The 22,127-nt window shown below is 41.3% G+C and overlaps 1 protein-coding gene across 1 annotated transcript in view; it reads right to left on the bottom strand.

Annotated features, from left to right (window-relative positions):
• CLNK (cytokine dependent hematopoietic cell linker) overlaps nucleotides 1-22,127 on the bottom strand; it is a 164,995-nt gene that overhangs the window by 25,596 nt on the left and 117,272 nt on the right. Inside the window, exons 9-15 of the mRNA XM_029234714.1 lie at nucleotides 21,736-21,761; nucleotides 21,503-21,522; nucleotides 20,304-20,414; nucleotides 12,243-12,270; nucleotides 7,432-7,450; nucleotides 5,507-5,588; nucleotides 1,494-1,534 (exon numbers count right to left, since the gene is read on the bottom strand). Of these exons, the coding sequence (XP_029090547.1) occupies nucleotides 1,494-1,534; nucleotides 5,507-5,588; nucleotides 7,432-7,450; nucleotides 12,243-12,270; nucleotides 20,304-20,414; nucleotides 21,503-21,522; nucleotides 21,736-21,761 (327 nt within the window). The remainder of the gene's footprint in view (nucleotides 1-1,493; nucleotides 1,535-5,506; nucleotides 5,589-7,431; nucleotides 7,451-12,242; nucleotides 12,271-20,303; nucleotides 20,415-21,502; nucleotides 21,523-21,735; nucleotides 21,762-22,127) is intronic.

Below are 22,127 nucleotides of genomic sequence, written 5' to 3'. Positions count from 1 at the left end.
AATGAGACTGAGATCTCTGGGAGAGCTTTTGCCATTTGATATTACATGGGGCTGGGAGGTCCTGAACTCAGCTCTCCCACCTCAGAGGCTCAGGCCTGACACCAGGCTGGAGCACCAAGACCCTGTCAGCCACATGGTTCAGAAGAAAAGGGGGAAAAAAGAAAGAAAAATAAATAAGTAAAAAGGAAAGAAAAGTATTAAAATAAAAAATAAAAAAATAATTAAAATTAAAAAGTAATAAAAAAAGAAGAGAGCAACCAAACCAATAAAGAAATCCACCAATGATAACAAGCACTAAAAACTATAGTAAGATAAACATAGAAATCAGAAACAAGTCAGTTGCAGACAGCAAACCCCAAGTCTACAGTTGTGCCCAGAATATACCGCCTCAATTTTGGGAACATTCATTGTCTGTTCAGGTATTCCACAGATGCAGGGTACCTCAAATTGGTTGTGGGGATTTAATCCGCTGTTCCTGAGGCTGCACTGAGAAATTTCCCTTTCTCTTCTTTGTTCGCACAGCTCCTGGGGTTCAGCTTTAGTTTGGGCCCCAGCTCTGCGTGTAGGTCACCCTCAGGCTTCTGCTCCCATCCAGACAGGAGGGGGTTAAAGCAGTGGCTGATTAGGGGGCTCTGGCTCACTCACGCCATGGGGAGGGAGGGGTACTGTTGGAATGCAGGTTGAGCCTGAGGTGGCAGAGACCAGTGTGACGTTGCAAGAGCCTGAGGAGTGCCATGTGTTTTCCTGGGGAAGTTGTCCCTGGATCACGGGACCCTGGCAGTAGCAGGCTGCTAGGCTCCTGGGGTTGGTGGGAAAGGTGGCACATGTGGATAGTGACCTATGCTTGCACACAGGGTTCTTGGGGGCTGAAGTAGCAGCATTAGGGTTTCATGCCTGTCTCTGGTGTCTGAGCTGATAGCTATGGCTTGCGCCCATCTCTGGAGCTAATTTAGGCAGTGCTCTGCCTTCTGTGGACAGACAGGGAAGGAATCCTGGTTACACAGAATGGATTGACAGAAACTAAAAGTTTGCCAAAAAACAACTGTTGGAAAGGATGGGGAATGATGGGGTCTCACACGCTTTTGGTGAAACGAAGTGATACATCTACTTTGGAAAATACATCTAGTGCCACTGAAGAGAGGAATATTCTAAGACATGGCCATTTCACTCTTAGAGAAAGAACTTATCATATTAAGTACTTGGGAAAACATGTACATATTATACACAGGGGAAGACGTCAACAATATTGTTCACAACAAACTAACGTTCATAAGAGGAAAAAACTGGAAACACCTAAGTGATGGTATTTAACTATGGATAAACATTATATTAATGCGATGCAATGCTGCCTATCAATGAAAACAAGCGAATTACATCTACATGCATCAGCCCAGAGACTCTGAGATTCACAAAAGCTAAGTCACGATGCAGGAATATAGCAGTGTATGACTTAACCTACTTATTTTTATAATTCTTTCATAAAGTGTTCTTACCTCTGTTTTGTACACTCTGGTTGTGAGTCACGAACGAAGAGCTAAAGGAAATGTTACAATTGAAAGAACGTTAGTATTTCCCACGCTGAGTCAGTACTCATGGCCTGTCATATTTACAGAGCACTTTATATTTTACTGGATGAAAAATTGTCTGTTTTGTAAGGTTGATAAAATGCTGGTTCCTTCCTTTCTCAATACAGATGAACATTAGATATGGAACAAAGTGACTTACCCACATAAGTTCTTTCCATGTCACTTCAGTGAGCACACATCAAAATTCTTTACTTTTGGAAGCTATGAATTTAGACTTGCCTTGTAGCTACAGTCACTATAGAAAATGCTATGTGGCTGGATGGGGCTCCTACTCTATAGTAATTGTTTACCAATTGAAGGAGAGTCAGCCATAGCAAAGAAGGAAAGAATAGAAATTATTTTATTCCTTCTTAATGTGAGCTAGGTAAGAAAACTGTGTGGATTATTACAAGGAAATTGATAAAGAAAAAGGGATTATAAAAACATAATAAAAGGCAAAAAAACGATATGCATTTCTAAACACAATAACGATGCTACCAAGACTGTTTACTGGGACTTCCCTGGTGGCACAGTGGTTAGGAATCCACCTGCCAATGCAGGGGACATGGGATCGAGCCCTGGTCGGGGAAGATCCCACATGCCGCGGAGCAGCTGAGCCCATGCGTCATAACTACTGAGCGTGTGTGCCACAACTGAAGCCCATGTGCCTAGAGCCCATGCTCTGCAACACAGAGAAGCCACTGCAATGAGAAGCCCGCATACTGCAGCGAAGAGTAGACCCCACTCGCCGCAACTAGAGAAAGCCCACGTGCAGCAATGAAGACCGAACACAGACAAAAATAAGATAAATAAATAAATAGATTTATTTAAAAAAAAAAGACTGTTTACCAATGGCTTTACTTAATGTTTGGCTTTGTGTAACACGCAGCTCTGATTTTCTGGTTCATTTTGTATTGTTGTTGGCATTGTCATTTTAAACTTTAGTTGCTCCTACAGTTAAATCTAATTACATGGAGCATGCTCTATGCCACGACTGTACAATTGAACAAAGCCCCTGGGTTAATTCAATGAAACCTAGCCCTTTTCCAGCACCAATGAAATCAACTGAGTACATATCTGGTTTTTGTTATCTCCACAGAAGCCTGGGGTCTTATGATTTGCTTGGTAGATAAAAATGCCATTAGATCATTGAACCACCACATTGTGCTGTCATCACTGGTTAGACTTCTCCTGCTATCTAAGCCTTCGATTCTGTTAAAACCAGGATCCCTTTACTAGGAGCCAGTGTACAATTTTGTTAAATATCTGGAAAAAAAATCACAGATAGCAAAATTTCACTGCCCTAATTTTTCTGCTCTAAATATTGAGAGAATAGGAATATCCTCTGAGGATATTCTAGGTTTTGTGTACAAAGTTTATAAAAATATAAGTAAAAAAAAAAAACTACCTAAACTGAAATAGAAATAATTCTTTCATTTTATAAACATTTATTGAGCATTTACCAAGTACGTGATATGTTTTGGGGGATAGCAAATGAATAAGACATGGCCTCTATCCTAAAGCAGCTTAATTTATGGAGGGAAGACATGATTATACCATAATCACAATGTGGGGTAAACACCACAATTGAGGTGAGCACAGCAGAAGATCCTGTGGTAGCAGAAGAAGGTCACAATCCAGACAAAATTGATTTGATTCTCAGGAAAGTCTTCCTGGGACATATGCTAACGGAGCTGACTTCTGAAAGGTGAATAGGAGATTGGTGAGGAGTAACGGTGTGTTCCAGGCAGAGGGAACAGCAGGTGCAAAGGCTCAGAGGCAAGAAAACATGGCTTATTCTTCAAGAGACCAGAAAGTAGTTCCTTACGGATGGAAGGTAGGGTATGAAGATGTATCATTAGAAGGCTACTGTTTCATTAGAAGGCTACTGTTTAAGCAAGAGTTGATGGTGGCTGGTTTATGTTGGGAGCTGGGGAAATGGGTAGAAATGGATAGACTCAAGACCCATTTTGAGTTGAGATTTGAGAATTTTGGGAGTTTTTAATGATTTGGATGGAAAGAGTGAAGATGGGAAAGACAGTGTACCATTTACTGAGGTGAGAAAGTTTGTAGGAGGAGAGCGTTGGTCCAGAAATGAAAGTAGAAATGAAGAGTTCAGTTTCCAACACTGAGTTTGAGATACCTGTCACTGATTTAAGGAAAACCGCCCATTGGGTAGCTGGATATATGGGTCTGGGGCTAAGAAGGGTGGTTGGGGCAGAGGATAGAGATTTAGTAATTATCAACATAGAGCTGACCCTTGACACTGTAGGGATGGATGAACTGCCTACACTCTTACTGATAGAAAAAAGGACATCAGAAGGATCTGAGGAATACCAACATTCAGAGTTCAGTTTTGGAAAAAGCCTAAAAGGGAGACTTAGAAGAAGCAGCCAGTTAAGAGTGGAAGAAAAATCAGGAGACTTTTTTCAATTAAACAAAGAAACAAACAAAAGAAGCCAAACCACACTGAATAACAACTGCTACAGATGTGGGCCCAACTAAAATCTCATTACCTTTTCACTATAACATGATGTGTTTTTGTTTCCTTTCAGAAAATTACATTAAGAAAGAGTATGTACTTATTGTATGGGCAAGAGTTTTGTGTCAGATTGGGTCTTAAACTGAAAACAGCCTAATAAGAGTTATGAAACTGCAGTCCTAATGTCCACAGATCAAAGACTGAGAACAAAGTTGCTGAAGGTGTGAAATAGGACAAGAAAGTGAGGGAGAGGAAGGGAGTGGGGGATGGAGACCATGCCCCTGACATACAGGGCCTGGCAATGGCATTGAGAGCTGGTGGTTAGCGGGCACATGGGCAGGTTGAACAGGTCTGGCCCTGCTCTCAGCTTCACATGGAAGGTGAGTGACATTGCCCAAGGCCATGCAGTTTGTAAGTGAGGAAGCCAGGCAGTATGATTCCAGGGGCTCCCTCTTAAGCAATACTCTATTCCATCACAAACAGCGTATTATTAAATAATAAAAGAGCACCTTGACTGTGGGCAGGCACTAAGGAAAGTCAAGATTTATGGGCTGCATTTTTAAAATCAAGTCAGTGTAGGCATGATGGGCTACTGAAGAGTGGAGTTGGACTTGATTTCAATGGCAAGAGACTCAGTCTCTCTGGGCCTCATTTATTCCCTCTGGGGAATGGGTCAGAACTACCTCTTGTATTCAGGGTGGCTTTAAGCTGTGGTCTGATGGATAAAGAGTTTTCCAAGTAGGGAGGGGGTGGAGAGAGGGAAATATGGGGGTGTGCTGTTATAGGCAGAGGAATAGCACATGCAAATGTCCTGTGTTGGGAGGCGGTGGAGAGTGACATGAACTGAGCTGGAGCCACTGGTCAGACTGGGGTCAGGAGGGCCTGATAGAACTAATTTTGGAGACTGTATGTTAAGGAAGCTACCACTAATGTCCGTGACCTTGGCCAATGAATCACCAGCCTGAGCCTTACTAGTCTCCTTGACTCTTCTGTTGGGATGACATTTGTCACAATAACCTGATCAGGCAAGATAATGGCATTGAATCAGATTTATCAGATTTAATCAGATAATGGCATTTTCAACCCCTGGCCATTTATAAAGTGCTTTTCCAAAGTAATCGTCAGCTTCTGTGTGTCATCCACTGAGGCTAGTTAGAAAAGCCAACTTTTCTTCCCAGGTTGACTAGCCTCCATTCCAGTTAATCCTCCCTACTTAATATCCATGTTTTCAAATATCATCTCTAACATGCAATCAATCACTTATAAAGTGCAGGAAGAACAATGTTATTAGCTTCAACAACAACTATGATTCACAGGTTTCCCTGGGGCCTCAACACTGGGCCTCATTATGAAAGGCCAGAGTTTCTCTTTCTCAGGAAGCCTCTGTGAGTCATCATCCCAGACAACACATGACCTGACCCCCAAGCCGGGACCCAGCAAGGGATTCCTGGCTCCTTACCTGGCAATGGCAAGAGGAATCTCTTGAGGACGTTGGTTTTGTGACAGGTGAGATAATTCAGGCTTCATCTGATGATGAGGAACTGTGTAAAGGCGTCACAGAATTTGGGCAGGTTGCAAAAGGAAAATGATAGGGGACCATTAGAAGTCTACTGGAACTGCTATAATTTCATCCAAGTAATCTCTGATTATTAAGAGTAAGCTGTTCATGGTTAGTGGAAACTGTAACCCAAGTGTTCTGCAATAACCGTGGCTCCTGGGACTGGCTTCTCCCTGAGGCTATAAAAATTGCTTTGAATGTTGAATATTCAATAATATTATAAAAAATATTAAATTTGGAACTCATCCTTGAACTTGCCAATATATAGAATATGTCATTGGAAGGTATTTGGTATTGGAAGGGCTTGAAGTGGAAGTGGACTGAGGTTGAATTCTCCATTCAAATGAAAACTTACATAGAAACATAAACAAAAATGTTAAGCTTAAGAACTATTCTGAGCAATGTAGGGTAGGGGGATGCCCGATGCTGGCCCAGGCACACCTGAATTCTCCTATCTCTCCTGTGATAGGGCAGAGAGCTCCCAGGATTCTATTATAGACCAGCGGTTTCCACCTTGTTCCCACCAGATGTGCGTTTTCTCAGTTGTTCCCCTTTGATCTTCAAGTTTTGACAACCACAGGAACTGGACTTATTCAGTAATTACATATGTCATTGGTGTTACCACTTTTAATTTCCTTTTCATCCTGGATAGATTTTAACTAGCCATCCAGAATTACCAAAGGCACATAATAATACTATCATAGGAATCCCATAAAACACTCTTCCAGTTGCAGTGGTAAGTAGTAAAGTTAAGGAAGCATAAACACTGACATGTCTTAATTTTGGCTGTTACTCTGTGCTGTGTCCAAGGTTGATCACAAACTCAATACCTTTGACTGAAGGGCTGTCATTACTTGAAAAGTGATTGGAGTCAGTGACTGGTCCACTAGTCATACATCCCATAAAATCATTTCAGGTCATCAACAGCCACCTCTGTGAGCTGATCAATGTCACATTGCTGGGTTTATAATCACTGAAGCCTGAGGCAACAACTCCTCAACATTTCAGTAGGATGCTGAGCTTTATTGTGGAAAAGGGTATAGTTTCCTTTAGATTTTAAAATTATTTAGAATTGCCAACAGACCCTCATTCCTCCATCAGAAACCCTTGGGAATCCACAAACCCAGGTTAGGTCCCGCTCCAGTCTAACTTTCTCAATGTAAAAAGAGCAGACTTGAGACTCACAGAGTCAGTGCAACTTGGCCAAAACACACAATGAGCTGGTGGTGAGCCTCTGAAATCTTAGCCCAATGTTGTTTTGTCAAACTAGGCTGCCTGTGTTAACTCTTTGGGCCATAGCTCAGGTCCTTTGGCTCTGGACATAACTCATCATTCTAAGTGAATGGTGAACAGTATCCCAAAGGTGGGCATGAAGGTATCACCAGATTAGCATCCTGCCATCTAGCAAGTGTTGGATTGCATGCTTCCACAACAGTGACATCCGCAGTGTGTATGCGTGCACGCATGAGGGCTTATGTGTGTATGCACGGGTGACATCAAAGATGGAGAGACCAAGAGCTTCTCTGGAGCAGCAGGCCAGCAATGTCTTTCCCAAGTGGCAGGGGGTGACAGTGTGCCTCCTTGTCAGTAGCCTGTAGCTGAAGAAAGACCTCTACCCCACCCCCAATTTAAATCACCCTGTTCAGACCACAGGACTCCTGAATAGACTCTGAGGTCCTGGATCCATCTGGATCACGTCATCATGCACCCACGTACGTGTCCATACAGCCCAGGCCCTGAAACAAGTAATCCTTTAAAAAAAATGACTAATGCTATTAACCTGGAAATAGGACATTAGGATAAGAAAACAAATATAAATAGTTCACCTTTCTCTGTTCCAAGAACCTGTATTGAATTAAAAAAAAACAAAACATTGAGTTACTCTTAGTGACAGAGAATTTTACATTATACTATGTGTGTTTTTAGAGCAGTTGGTTAGTTTTTTTAGGATAGATTTTTAAAAATCTACAAATAATCCTCCAAAAGACTAAGCAAAAATAAAAATTTTATACTCTTTGTGTGATGTAACAGGCAAATATACAGTCTGCTGATGGGACTATAAATTGCTTTGACTCTTGGAAACCAATTTAACCATAGCTATTAAGAGCCTTAGAAATACTCTTATTCTTATCCCCAAAATTCCATTGATGAGTTTCTTTTTCTTAGACAACAACCTGAAATCTGGATCAAGTTCCATGTACAAAGATGTGCAGTACATCATTACTCACAATATTGAAACACTGGAAACAATCTACATAAGCCTCTAAGTGAGAACTATTAAGTAATTTTTGGTGCTATACTCACTATTGGAATGTTAGAAATGCATTGCAAGTATTTACGTAGAGTATGGAATAAGATTACTCTGTAAGTATATCTCAAAGTTACATAAAATGTTCAGGATTAAAAACTGGGCTTATGACATATTTTGTAGAAAAAAGGATTTGAAGAGATATGATAAAATATTATATTAATAGAGGTTGTGTTTAAGTGATGAAAGCCATAGTTAATTTTCTTTATACCTGTTTTGGAATTTTTATTTTTAAAAATTAGCATGAAAATATTCACAGTATTCTTGTTAAATGTAGCCATTTCTCTTCTCAAACATTTTCATTCTCTTTTTTTCCTTAATAGTAGTAGAATTCTTGATCATTCTTCATTATGAAAGTCTATGTGCTTATGGGACTTGTATTCTTGAGTCCTATTATATTCTTGAAGAATCAAAATGCCTTGCAAGAAGTATAGTATTTGCTGAAGTATTTACTTAACTGCAAATAATTTTCTAAAGTCCATTTCATGCATTGCATCAGCTGAGAAAGTCCACAGGTATCATTTGGACTAAAGCTTCTTAACTTGGGGGATGCAAGAGGTCCTTGGATGACCTCGTGGGATCCATGAACCTTCTGACATGAAAAGCTAAATTTTTTTCCTCTATAAATATATGCATTTTTTTTTCTGGGGTGAGGAAGTTTTATTATACCTTTCATCAAATTTTCAAAGGGATCTGAGGTCCATGAAAAGTTAAAGCCAGTGGTTTCCAGATGAGGTCCAAAGAGGTGGTGCCATTTGCTCAGATTCTCAGAGTTATCTTGTGGCTGAGCTGACCCTGGAGCCCAGGTCTCCTGACTCACATTGGCTTCATAGACAAGAATCACTTATCAATAAATAGCTTAGAGAGGCATTGTACATCTTTTCTAAGGCTAACCAACAGACAAGTCCTTTTTTTTTTTTGTGGTACGCGGGCCTCTCACTGTTGCGGCTTCTCCCGTTGCGGAGCACAGGCTCCGGACGCACAGGCTCAATGGCCATGGCTCACAGGCCCAGCCGCTCCGCGGCATGTGGGATCTTCCCGGACCGGGACACGAACCCGCATCCCCTGCATCGGCAGGCGGATTCTCAACCACTGCGCCACCAAGGAAGCCCAGACAAGCCCTTTTGTTTCAAAGAGCTTGGCATCCCCTAGTTTTCTGGAAAGAGGACATACATTTCATCATGGACAGCAAATAAAGTCAAAACTATAGGCTATGTAAAAAGGGTAATGAAAGAATCCATTTTTATGGGTGGTTTGAAAGTTTCCCCACTGAGTCTTCCTCAGGACTTTGAACCTGGCAGTTCAAAGTGCTCAATCATTTGCGGCTGTGGTTCTCAGGCTTGTCAAAGGAGGGGAGAAATCCTTGCTGTAAAAGTAGCCTGGAAGCCATCTGTCTGGGGGAGCAATTTTTTTTTATTGAATTGAGACCCAGCCAATTTTTTGCTTGAGGGCTCTGAATTTAAAAACAAATGCAATTAGAAAAATGGAGTGAAATCTCTCTAGTTTCCCTACTTTAACTTTTTTTTGGTTAGAAAATTAGCATATTCAAGTTAAATAGTAATGCCTTCTTTATTATTTCTCACCTTCCCTCCCTCTCATCCTTTCCTCCCTTCCTTACTTCCTTTTTTTTCCCACAATTTCACCTCAGGGGTGCCTCTGTATTTTCTAGGGCAAAGTCATGGGCATGGGGCTTAGATCGGGACTCTGGGCTTTCTAGGGTGGCTCCATCTGGCAGCTGTGGGAACCCTGGCAATTCTTGTCACCTCTCTGAAGCTTCTTTTTCTCTTAGCGTTTTCTTTCTTTCTTTCTTTTTTTTTTTTGAGAATTAAAGGAGACAATAAATTTCTACTTTTTGAAAACTATAAAGTGCTATGTGAATTTGAATTGGGGCAGGTGGCACATCATTTCTGCTGGAATGAATTCTGGTCCCTAAGATATAATTTGAGCAAGCACTTAACACTCACACAAGCATGGCATGTGCCCTATGAGATGGGCTTTTGGAATAGAGAAATGGCCTTGACTCTCAGCCCAAACAATGAGGAAGTGTCTTGGCAAAAGATAAAGAGGAAGAATGTGTTTTTCCACTAGGCCTTGTTGTTTTTTAGATGATATCAACTTCTAGCAGAAGGCCAACCAAAGTTGCAAGAAAAACAAAGAGTCCTGCATGATCCCTGCTGTTTAAGACTGACCTCTCCATTTCCTTCTTGCTTGTTTGTGATTGGTGGGGCTATTGTCCTTTTAGACTGACTGGTGAGTTATGGATATAGGTCATCTTGAGTAGCTGCCTACTCGGGACACATAAACCAACCCATAGGAAGAAAGAGGTGGAGTTCCTCTAGATGTGTGGGTTCCCCAGCAGCAGAGAACCACCCCAACTTTCTCCTTCCTGGTGGCACTTGGGAAGTCCAGCAACTCCCAGAAGAGGGTAAGCTGAGTGAAGTCTTGAACAGCGCCTCTCATTTAGCAGTCACGTGTTATTCTCCTTGACATGATTGTCTTGTGGATTAGAGGTCATAAATATCTTGCTTGACAGACAAGCTAGAAATGTGACTCTTAATTTTAACATTGTCATAACACCAGAAAGAGAGCGAGAGAGACAGAGAGAGAAAGAGAGAGAGAGAGAAAGAAAGAAAGAAAGAAAGAAAGAAAGAAGAAAGGAAGGAAGGAAGAGAGAAAGAAAGAAAGAAAGAAAGAAAGAAAGAAAGAAAGAAAGAAAGAAAAAGAAAGAGGGAGGGAGGGAGGAAGGGAGGAAGGAAGGAAAGAAGAAAGGATGGAAGGAAGAGAGAAAGAAAGAGAAAAAGACGGAGAGAGAGAGGAAGGGAGGAAGGAAGGAAAGAAGGAAGGAAGGAAGAGAGAGAGAAAGAAAGAAAGAAAGAAAGAGAGGAAGAAAGGAAGGAAGAAAAAAGGGAGAAAGTAAAACCGAGCAGGAGCCTGTGGGGCTCCTGGGCACAGAAGCCTTTCTGTGTCCCCTGTTCCTTGTTCATAGGGAACAGACCCCAGACTCCATGACCTTCTCTGAGTCCCAAAGGGCAGATTCAAACAATTGCTAATCAGGGAAGGGAGGGGATACCTAGACAAGGGAGGAGCAGTCAAGAAACAATAGCGCAGCCTTGGGGCAGGGTCCTGGTTCCCCTTCAAGGGATACACATAACAATATCTTTGAGATCTTCTGCAGAACTAAAATCGCCAACAAATGGAAGATGTTAACTACTTGATGAAGCATTCTTCATTCCAGAGAGAAGGTCACAGTTTGATAACCTCGAAAACCACAGAAACATATCAGGAAGGATATGCAGGCCCTGCCCACACCCTGATCCTTATCAGCAACCCTGCCCTTGAGCTATTGCTATAAAAACTCCTCACCAAATCCTCCGGCGTTGGGACACACAGTTTTCAAGGGCAGGAGCCCACTGTGTCCCCCTTTGCCTGGCAAAGCAATAAAGCTATTCTTTTCTACTTTACCCAAAACACTGTCTCCGAGATTCAACTTGGCACTGGTACACAGAGTCTGAGTTTTCAACATCAAAAGAAAGAAGGAGAGAAAGAAAGAGATCAACCTTTACGTTCTAGATGATGTAAGAGCAAAGGTCAAATACTAAGATAAGAACCAAATCCCTTAGGAGGCCAGTGGGAGTGAAGTGAGGACCTACCATCTGCTTAAGGAACTTCTCTGGGGGCTTAAGAAAGTAAACATCTAAGAGGGCTCTAAGATAGTTCCATCTTACCTGATCTTCATGCCATTTATTGGGCCTCTACTGCTCACCTGGTCATTTACGTGCTGACTCTGACTGACTGATTTTGTCACAACAGCTTTGCCAGGTTGAGGATACCCACCTCTATTTTTTTATTGGGAAAACAGAACAGAACGGGGTGGTTGGGTGGGGGTAGGAGGATTTGCCCAAGTTCACAAAGTAGTTGGTGGCAGAGCGGGACTCTAACTCAGGTCTGTGCAACTCTGTATCTCATATTCCTTCTACTCTGCAGTCCTGTCTCTCTTGTGAAGAACAAATAGCAAAGTATTACACAATTTCCAACATTTATATCTGAAATGCTAGAGACTGGAAGCCCTCGGTAGAAACCTGATGTCCTCCATGGATCATGGACATGGTCTTCTCATCACTGTACCAATAAACACAGAATATGGTGGCAAAATGGAATTTGATTTAAAATCTTGAGCTTACTTTGTTTTGCTTTAGTTTTATCACCTTTAAAATAGGGATATTAATACATATTGAGCATTTCTATTATGATAATTAAGTATATTGCCAATCACACACACTTTGCACAAAAATTCCCTTCTTTGTTTCTTAGGACACAATTGCTACTTACCTCACTTAAGTTCTTTAAGCTTATCTGTCTGCAAGGAAAAGAAATATGGTGTTACATAAAATATAGTTCATAATGATCAAGATAAAATCATTCTGAGTCCTTAAAAACTCTTTGATTCCATTTTCATTGCCAAATTAATAGCCCATAGTCCAGTGTGATATTTATCACTGTTCTATAAAATTAAAGCCTGCTTATTTTTCTCATAATTTTCTAAGCAAAAGAAGAAGTTATGAGCCAATATAAAAGGTGGTGACAGAAAGGACATGAATAAACTTGCTTCTCACTTTAGGAGAATTTAAATAACATCATCATTTCTCCTGACATTTGGTTTTCCATGTCAAGTTTCATTAGCACAGAAGGACCTGCTATTATTACCTTCATTTTAAAGCTCTTCATTTTTGCTTTGAGGGAGTATAAAAGATTTTAAATGTGAAGTTGTGGTACAGCTGGACCCCAGGAAGGCATGCATGAGAGAAAGGATGCTGATAATTAAAGGAGATCTGAGACAGGAAAAACACGAAACTGCATGATAGGGAAAGAATTCAACATGGCATTTGATAAAGTGGACATCAGACCATTGGAGGGGTCTCAGAAGAAACTCCAAGCCCTTCATTTATATTAACAATTGAGTCAATTAGCCTCACTAAACCTCATTTTTCTCATCTACAAAGTGGCACAGGGATATTCATCTTAGAGGGTTATTGTGACGATTGCTAGAGATAGAAAGGAAAATGTTGGGCATCTAGTGGGCACTATTGTTAGAATGTGGGCAAAGCCAGATGAGGAGGTTACGAAGGGAGTTGGGTGGGTGATGCGCACATCTGTCCACCTAGGTCTGTCTGTGAAAAGACTGGAACTGAAGAGATGCCAGGAGATTAAGGCTGCAACAACAATCCTAGCTGAAGGCTGTTGATCTAGAGTTATAAAGGTCTGTCTGTAACAGGTAAGATGATCCCAGCAGCACACAGCGCTCAGATGCTACACCCTGGTCTCAGATCTCCAAGCCAGAAGCAAGTGTACTGAGGTCCCACATTCTTTAACCTGTTTCATCAGTCCATCTGAGATAACACATCTTCACCCTGCTTCCTCCTTTTAACGGGGCAAGTGGAAGATAAAGAGGAACAATTAGAAGTAATAAAGTAGAACAGACACTCATAATATTAATTCTTTTGGGGTTAAATTGAGGCTGATCTCAGTGTTTTTAATGTTTAAGAAACTCTGGCATCTTAGGAATACTGATAGATTGGCCATGTGGCTTCAATTTAAAAAGGGTGAGTGATTTTAGACTTGTGATTTCAAGTTAATAAGAGTCAAGCTATGTTCAACTCTATTTGCAAACCATTCAAACTGTTTAAGAGAACTTGAATTTTGCTATATTTATATATTAACTTTATTAGATTTATAAAAAAAAAATGTTAAAGTTTTGCTTGTTAGGATTTAAACCTGCCCTGTCAGCATTAGAGTACTTAAAAAATCAATTACATTTAGTGAATAAAGGTATTTCAAATGTTTAAGGAGATTTAACTGAGTTCCTAAATGTCTTATGTCTTAACCTATGTAATGTAACAAGCAGAGTGACTGTCTCTCTGTTTAGGTAAAAGCACTCCACTTGTGAACCAAGCAATATACTTTATAGATGGAAATTTGAGGCTTCAGGAAAGTTAGCCTTTGGAATTCGTAACTTTAAAAAGTTGGATTATTAAGTGAGAACCCAAGTAATTTTAAGAAGTCCATTCTGTGCACAACAGCCGTCCTTGGGTCTTGAAATGCCTGTGGTGACAAGACCCCCACGAGCTGGTTGCTCCCCTCACATGTAAAATGGAGGCCTTGGGCTTTAGGGGGTCTCTTCAATGAAATTTATGAAGACAGGGAGACCTGCACAAAGTGATGGAATGGCGGAGCAGGGTGGACTCTGGCCTTCTTCCCCAGCACCACCCTTCCTCTCTGAGAGCACCTTTCCACTCATAAGTCTCCCCATGATCGGCTGCTGGAGATGGCCAGTAAATAAAACATGGTCATTGATTACATAGAATAAGTTTTCCACATCCTTTCCTGTGCAAAGTAGGTGCTCAGTGTGCATTTGAGGATAATGCCTTTCACTCTAAAAATAGCCCTTCCTGAGCCTCTCTTAGTTTTTGGCTTAGTTTCAAATGAATTGGATTTGAGTCCTTGCTCTGTCATCTCTGAGCGCCATCTCACTCAATAAGTGAAATTTCCTCTCTGAAGCTTCATTTTCCCACCTGTAAAATGGGTAAATGCAGACAGAAATGAAGAGGATTGATTAAGGTTCTCATGAAATAATATATGTGAAAGCTATTTGGAAAAAATAACACCTTACATCTGCAGAACACTTTTAACAGTCACACTCTCTTTTAACTTAAACTTTTTATTCTGACCTAATTGTAGGTCTCATGCAGTGGTAGGAAATAATACAGACACATCCCATGTGCTCTTAACCCAGTTTCCCACAAAGGCAACATCTTGCAAAACTATGATGATAATAAAGTTTACACTTTAAAATCAATAGTTTCCATTCATGAGTGTGAATTTGTATATCTTCTTTGTAATCCATACTTTCTCTCTTTTTATGGTTTCTTGATATGTATAATGATTTTTTCCACCACCCAAATCATCAGAATATGCATTTTTGCCACTAAGGTTGCTTGAACTGATACAGTGTCAGCATTACTAGTTGAAAAGGTGAAACCATAGTTAGGCAAATGAGTGTTTTGTTGGTAAAATATCACACACTTTATTTAAATTTTGGCTGAATCCCCCACCTTGGGCCACTGAATTTGCTGAAGTTTAAAGGAAATTTCATGGCTCGATGACCAGTCTGCAGTTCTATGTCCTCATCAGAAAATTAAGGTTTGTAGCTTTTTGCACAGTGCTGAGGACTCTAAAGTGGGCCATGTGTAGCTAGACCTACAGCAAATGATGACTGCTCTCATGATTTCTCAGGGTGAGTTTCATTTGGTGCATGGACCATGGTATTCAAATTACAATGGATACATAGTTGGAAACTTTTTTTTTCTTCTTTCTAATTATGTCAAGGAGACAGTTTCCATGTGGTGGTTAGTATATCCTAAACATCACTCTAACTTTACTTTTCTTCCCTTTTAACAGAGAAAACCTCCCCCAGGCTGAAAGTTTTGCTCTGAAATTATGTTGTGGTTGTTTATGGTGATGATATGTTTCCCTCTTAAATACATCTATTTAAGTAAAAAAAAAAAAAAAAAAAGCTGACAAAATATATAAAGTACATCATAATAATGACCCATAAGTGGTTGAGAATGTCTAACCAACATTCCCCAAACGTCAACGTTCTCTCCTAGTTTCAAGTTGTCAATGAATGTTCTAAATGGCGTTTTCCTTAACTGAGGTGCTTCAATTCAGCAATTGTTTTGTGAAGTCAAGACTTAGCTATAAAATAGAGAAGGGCAGAGCTGGCAGAGACCAATGGGGGCTGAAACACAATAGTGGGGACCATCACTGTCACCCACAGTGAGCACGGCCAATTGTAAGGCTGCAGCTGTCTTCACGGATGCAGTTGATCCCTGGACGTAAATCACAGCCTCCCAGGGAGGGCGATTCATCGCAGGGGCCTAGGGAGCAGCTGTTAGGAAGGCAGCGGGCACTATTCTTCCTGCATTGGCCAAAGATGCTCAGATCTCCAATCTTTCTTCTGTTTTCATGGAAAGTGAACCTTACAGCAGCCTCACGTGGTCATTCACACGTGGTCATTAGTAACGGCCATCTGACTACCTAGATGGGCCCAACTAAAACTGAATTGAAACCTCTCTTAAAGCAAAGCTCTCGGTTTCTTCGTTGGCAAATATTTTCTCCCATTCTGTGGGTTGTCTTTTTGTTTCGTTTATGGTTTCCTTTGTTGTGCAAAAGCTTTTAAGTTTAATTAGATTGCATTTTAAAAATTTTTATTCCTATTTTCATTTCTCTAGCAGGTGGATTAATCTCCAACATATACAAACAACTCATGCAGCTCAATAACAAAAAAAACAAACAACCCAATCAAAAAAATGGGTGGAAGATCTAAACAGACATTTCTCCAAAGAAGACATACACATGGCCAAAAGGCACATGAAAAGATGCTCAGTATCTCTAATTAGTAGAGAAATGCAAATCAAAACTACAATGAGGTATCACCTCACACCAGTCAGAATGGCATCATGAAAATATGTACAAACAATAAATGCTGTAAAGGGTGTGGAGAAAAGGGAACCCTTCTACACTGTTGGTAGGAATGTAAATTGGTACAGCTACTATGTAGAACAGTAAGGAGGTTCCTTATAAACACTGAAAATAGAGCTACCATATGACCCAGCAATCCCACTCCTGGGCATATTCCCAGAGAAAATCATAATTCGAAAAGATACATGCACCCCAATGTTCATTGCAGCACTATTTACGATAGCCAGGACATGGAAGCAACCTAAATGTCCATTGACAGAGGAATGGATAGAGACGATGTGGTATATATATACAATGGAATATCACTCAGCCATTAAAAACAACGAATTAATGCCATTGGAAGCAACGTGGATGGGTCTAGAGATGGTCATACTGAGTGAAGTAAGTCAGACAGAGAAAGACAAATACCATATGATATTGCTTCTATGTGGAATCTAAAAAACATGGTGCAAATGAACTTATTTACAAACAAAAATAGAGTCACAGATGTAGAAAACAATCTTATGGTTACCAGGGGAGAAAGGGGGAAGAGAGATAAATTAGGAGCTTGGGATTGACGTATATACACTACTGTATATAAAATAGATAACTAATAAGGACCTATTGTATAGCACAGGGAACTCTACTCAATACTCCGTAATGATCTATATGGGAAAATAATCTAAAAAAAGAGTTGATATAGGTATATGTATAACTGATTCACTTTGCTGTACAGTAGAAACCAACACAACATTGTAAGTAAATTATATGCCAATAAAAATTAAACAATAAAATAAAATAGAATAAAGCAAAGCTCTCTTAGTCCTCGTGGCATTCCCATTGTCTTGCACTGGGCTTTGCATGTTTTTGCCCTCTCAACAGTCATATACCAACCCTATAACTTTGACCGAGTCACCTAACTTCTCCGAATCTTAATGACATTTTGTGCCCAGTGGGTAGGGAAGTGATTTTTACCAGGTTCTTATTATATGCCTCTACTGGGCTGGGCACTTTGGCCTTTCCAAGCCTTAGAAAATCATACTTTATTGGGCTGCAGAAAGGATTCAATGAGATGAACTGTAACTCTCCTCTGGTGAAGAGACCCAGCACAGTTCTCATCACATCTAAGAATGATTAAACACTGTAAACTACAGCTAGAGACGCTGCAAAGTTACAAAACACGAAAGTTTAAAGATTCCAACACCACTGACATGGCTGACGGTAGGCTGGTGTGATCCAGGCAGCAGAGGGGCTCATCTGGAGATCAGGAGAGTATTATTTTAGACATTAGAAGCTTGGACACAGACAGGTAAGGCCTAAGCACCTTCGAAGCTTGAGTGGCAGAAATATCCCTAGAACCTGGGTCCCTCTGGGCGCCTAGCCCTGGATGTACATCAGATTCATCTGGGGAGCTTTGAAAAATACTAATGCCCTATAGTGATGCTCTCAATTGAAACAGATCCTGGAGAACAGTACTTTTTAAAAAGTTTGCCTAATTATTTCAATGTAAAGCCAGGATGAGAAACATTGCCCTAGAATCTATAGCTTCTATTTCAAGACAAAATAGGGTTATGGGTGCCTAATTCTGTCGGGTACAGATGGGAGATGCTGTTTAAGTGTTTTTCTTTCTTCTTTCCTGTGCTGTGACAGATATTATCCTAGTACTTTAGAAAAATCACATACCTCCTCACCACAATTCTATCTCATGGGGCTGGTTATTTTCTTTTTACCAATAGGGAAAGCAGGACTCAGAACTGTTTAAGAGCTTCCTGAAATTTTACAGCCAGAAGTGGCTCAGCAGGGATCCAAACCCTGTCCTGCTGGGTTCGCACATCCTACTCTTTCCAATGTAAAGAAACAGAAAGAAAATAAAAATCCTCTCTTCTACACACTAAACAACCTCATCATCTTTGATATTTATTCATCCTATTTTCTTTTCTTTTTTTTTTTTTTTTTTTGCAGTACGCGGGTCTCTCACTGTTGTGGCCTCTCCCGTTGTGGAGCACAGGCTCCGGACGCACAGGCTCAGTGGCTGTGGCTTATGGGCCCAGCCGCTCTGCGGCATGTGGGATCTTCCTGGACAGGGGCACGAACCCGTGTCCCCTGCATCGGCAGGCGGACTCTCAACCGCTGCGCCACCAGGGAAGCCCCAGCCTATTTTCTATCTCCTTCTCTGAGTTTGGGCCAGTTCTTGTCATATTAGACGACTTGGTCAGGAATTTTAGGGACAATGCATTTCACATTTCCAATTCAGATGATGTTCTATTACTGTTGTTGTTTCCAAGACACTCATTCTTTGAAAACAGAAATCAAAAGAGAGCAAATCTGGTGACTCTTGGTCCGGCTCAGCCCCTCTGGAAACTGCCTCGCGGGGTTCTAGGACATATGCATACTGCAGTGAGTTAGCCCCTCCTTTTGAGGTCAAAGGGACAGACTTCTTTCCAAATATATTATATGCGGTGGCAAAGGCACCAATAGAAAATGGCTCAAGGTAGTAACTGTAACACGTGTTGGTAATAAATATGTGCTAGGCAGGTACTGATAAGCACTTGATAGAAATCATCTTATTTAATTCTCACATTAGCCCAGGAGGTAGGCAGTAGGCATTATTCTTAACCTCACTTTACTGCTGAGAAAAGCCTTGGGCTTAGAGAAGCAAGTCATTTGCCTTGGGGCAGAGTTTCCCAACCTCTGGCCCACTGACCTTTTGGGTCTCATTACTCTCTGTTCTGGGGGAGTTCAGCACACTGCAGGATGCTTGGCAGCATTCCTGGCCTCTATCCACTAGATGCATCCCCAGCACCCAAGCTGTCACGACAAAATGTCTCCAGACACTACGAACTCCCCTGGGAGCAAAGACATTTCCGCCCCCCACCCCCGCTCCCAGTTAAGAACCACTGCCCTTCCTCTGCTAGTTTATAAGAAGGAGAACCTGCGTTTCGAGATGGGGACAGGGGAGAGAGGAAATTGCACGAGGAAGAGCAGGAGAGGTTTCTGCATGGAAGATGTATGTTTGTGTGGGCTTCTAAAGGACAGAAAGGGAAGAGGCATTTGCCAAAAAAACTAAGGGGGAAATGGCATTTTCGGCTCTTTTACGTTCCGCCATCAGAACCAGTGATGAAAGGGTTTTCCACAGAAGTGCCAAATGTGCCTGATATTTTGAATTTCTGTATGCACGAGAAATGCTCACTGACAACATAGTGCCCTGCACCTCACCGGCTGATCCAAGCTTGCAGTCAGAAAGCATCACTCACTCCGGGCAGCAACACGAGGGAAACACCAGTCTCTGTTCTGACTTCTAAAATGAGGTAATTTTGGAAATCTAAACTCTCTCGGGGAAAAGAAAAAGAGGTCCTTTCGTGTTTGTGACATTTTTTGATCAGAGCTGGCTGCTCGGCTGCCCGGTGCCCCATACATTTGGGAGCGGGGCTCTGGCATCAGCACTTAATACCAGAGGGTTGGGTTTTTTATATTTATTTGTCAAAAAGGCAATCATGTTTTTGACAAATGGGTTTTCACGTGCGCGGTTATACTTCTCCGGCCTGGGAGATGGGAAGCTGCGTGCCGATATTGGTCCTCAAACAGTCTGAACCCCTTTCAGTTCCGGCAATGATAACATTTTCTTTAATAACTAATTCACATCGTAAGTGAGCCATTCTTCCAGTAACTGATTTTATTACAAAGAAGGTGTATTTTCCATTAAGGAGTCAAACTACAGGTTTCTGAGATGCTTTCCCTCAAGGTATGGGATGGCTGTCCCCACCACGTTGGGCAGCCCATTTAGAGAGGTGACTGGTTTGGTTATTGTTGCTCTCTTCCCCCTGCCCACCCGTTCCCTGGTCATCTCACCACCAGCAACAGCAAGCCTCTCACCTGGACTTTCTCTGGACTTCGGCAAAGGTGTACCTCTGAGGGAAGAGTGGCTTGCTGCTCGCCGGCTCAGGGGGCAGGGGCTGGTACTTCTTTGGAAGAGTGATGGGCGGCCTGTGTGAAGAGTCACAGTGGGGACCTGAGAAGGTTTGCTGCACAGATGGCTCCTCAGACCTGGAATTCACACAGCCCTGCCCGCTGTGCCCTCAGCTTTGGGCTGGAAACATCAGTTTTGGGGGTGGGGGGTGGCAGCTCTCTACAGGGAGCTTCGAATGTCAGAATATTCATTCTTCTAATCAGCTTAAATCTCTCTCCTTGCAACTTGCCCTTTGGTCTGGTTCAATTTTTTAGAGTGTTATGTACTTTTCTATAGGGTGTCATAGCTTTATCAATCTGCCATCTGTTGAAGTTTTAGGAGGCCTGGAGTAAAAATATGATCACAGCCTTTCCTTTGCTCCAGACTAGAAGACATGAGCTTTTGAATCTCCCCAAAGAAATAGGAAAATGTTCCAAAGTCGATGGGTGCCTCACTCACCCATTTATTCACCCATGCCCTCACTCATTCACAAAGTGTATCGGGCACTGTTGGTAGATGCTGGAGATGCAGAAAGGAAAAAGACACAGTCCTTGGCTCAAGATGCTTCCCTCTGGGAGGGCAGAGAGAGAAGTGGTGAGAAGATGACCAGCCAGGGAAGTAAGTGCTGTGATGGAGGTCCTCGCGGGCCCAAGCAGAACAACGGAGTGGCTAACTCAGAGCCTAAGAAATCACGTCTGTTGCTTTTGCCTCCATATATATAAGTATAATAATATTTGCATTTGTATATGTATTATATATATAAATATATATATACTTATATGATTATATACTTATGTACTGTAGGTCCGTTGAAGGCATTTCCCAGTGCCAGGACTCTCTGGCAGATTTCTGTACTAAAAGGAAGGAGAGATTTCTGTACTAAACAAAGGGAAAGAAACAGGAAGCAGGGAAGCAAGGCATTCATTAAAGATCGATGAGTGGAGGTAGATTGAATAGATGACTGTGAATGAATGAATGATTAAATGGATGAATGAGGCTCATTTAATCTTGTTCATTGACCAACTCATTAGCTTTCAGTATCAGATGTTTGTGTTTCTCTTTCTCAAATTATAGAACTAATCATTTAAGTATATAGCAAAACAAAGTTCTATTTTCAGTGTCTTACCGAGGAGGTGGTAAAGGAGTCTGCAAAAGGAAAGAGAATCAGAAGTTAAAGCCTGGTTCTTTGAGCAGAGCTAAATGGTTAGTGATTTGTTGGTTTACAGGTAGACATGACAAATCCCAACCAAACTTCTAGGATATATATTTCAAGTGCCACCTAAGCTTTCACATTGTCCATATTCCTATGCTTCTAAAACAAAGGGTGGGTAACAAATGCATTTCAATGCTTTTTCTTACCTTGTTTCCCTTTGTGGGTTTGTCTCCTAAAACATAAGAAGGAACATCAGTGAGTTTATGGAAAATGTCAACAAGCTATTTTCACATATGTTTAAATGGAAATCATTCCTCTTTGAATAATTTTGGTGATAACGCCAATGAGCATTTGTTGAGCTCTTATTAGATACCCAGCACCATGCTAAATATTTTAGTTGTGTGACCTCATTCAATCCTTGCCTTTGTTCTGGATGCAGAAACTGGGGTGTGGGGAAGTTAAGTAGCTCACCTCCAGTCCCCCAGTTAGTAAATTGTAGAATGAAGATTTCATGGCATGTGGTGCGACCCTTAAGGTCCTCTCTTAACCATTAACTCTTGATTAACATTCTTTTATATATACAGTCATCTTGTTAATT

The sequence above is a fragment of the Monodon monoceros genome, unplaced genomic scaffold (genome assembly GCF_005190385.1).
Source record: "Monodon monoceros isolate NGI ecotype Baffin Bay Population unplaced genomic scaffold, NGI_Narwhal_1 Super_Scaffold_20, whole genome shotgun sequence".
Classification (NCBI taxonomy): Eukaryota; Metazoa; Chordata; class Mammalia; order Artiodactyla; family Monodontidae; genus Monodon; species Monodon monoceros.
Note: the sequence above shows the minus strand (reverse complement) of the source record. Positions and strands in the feature narration are given on the sequence as shown.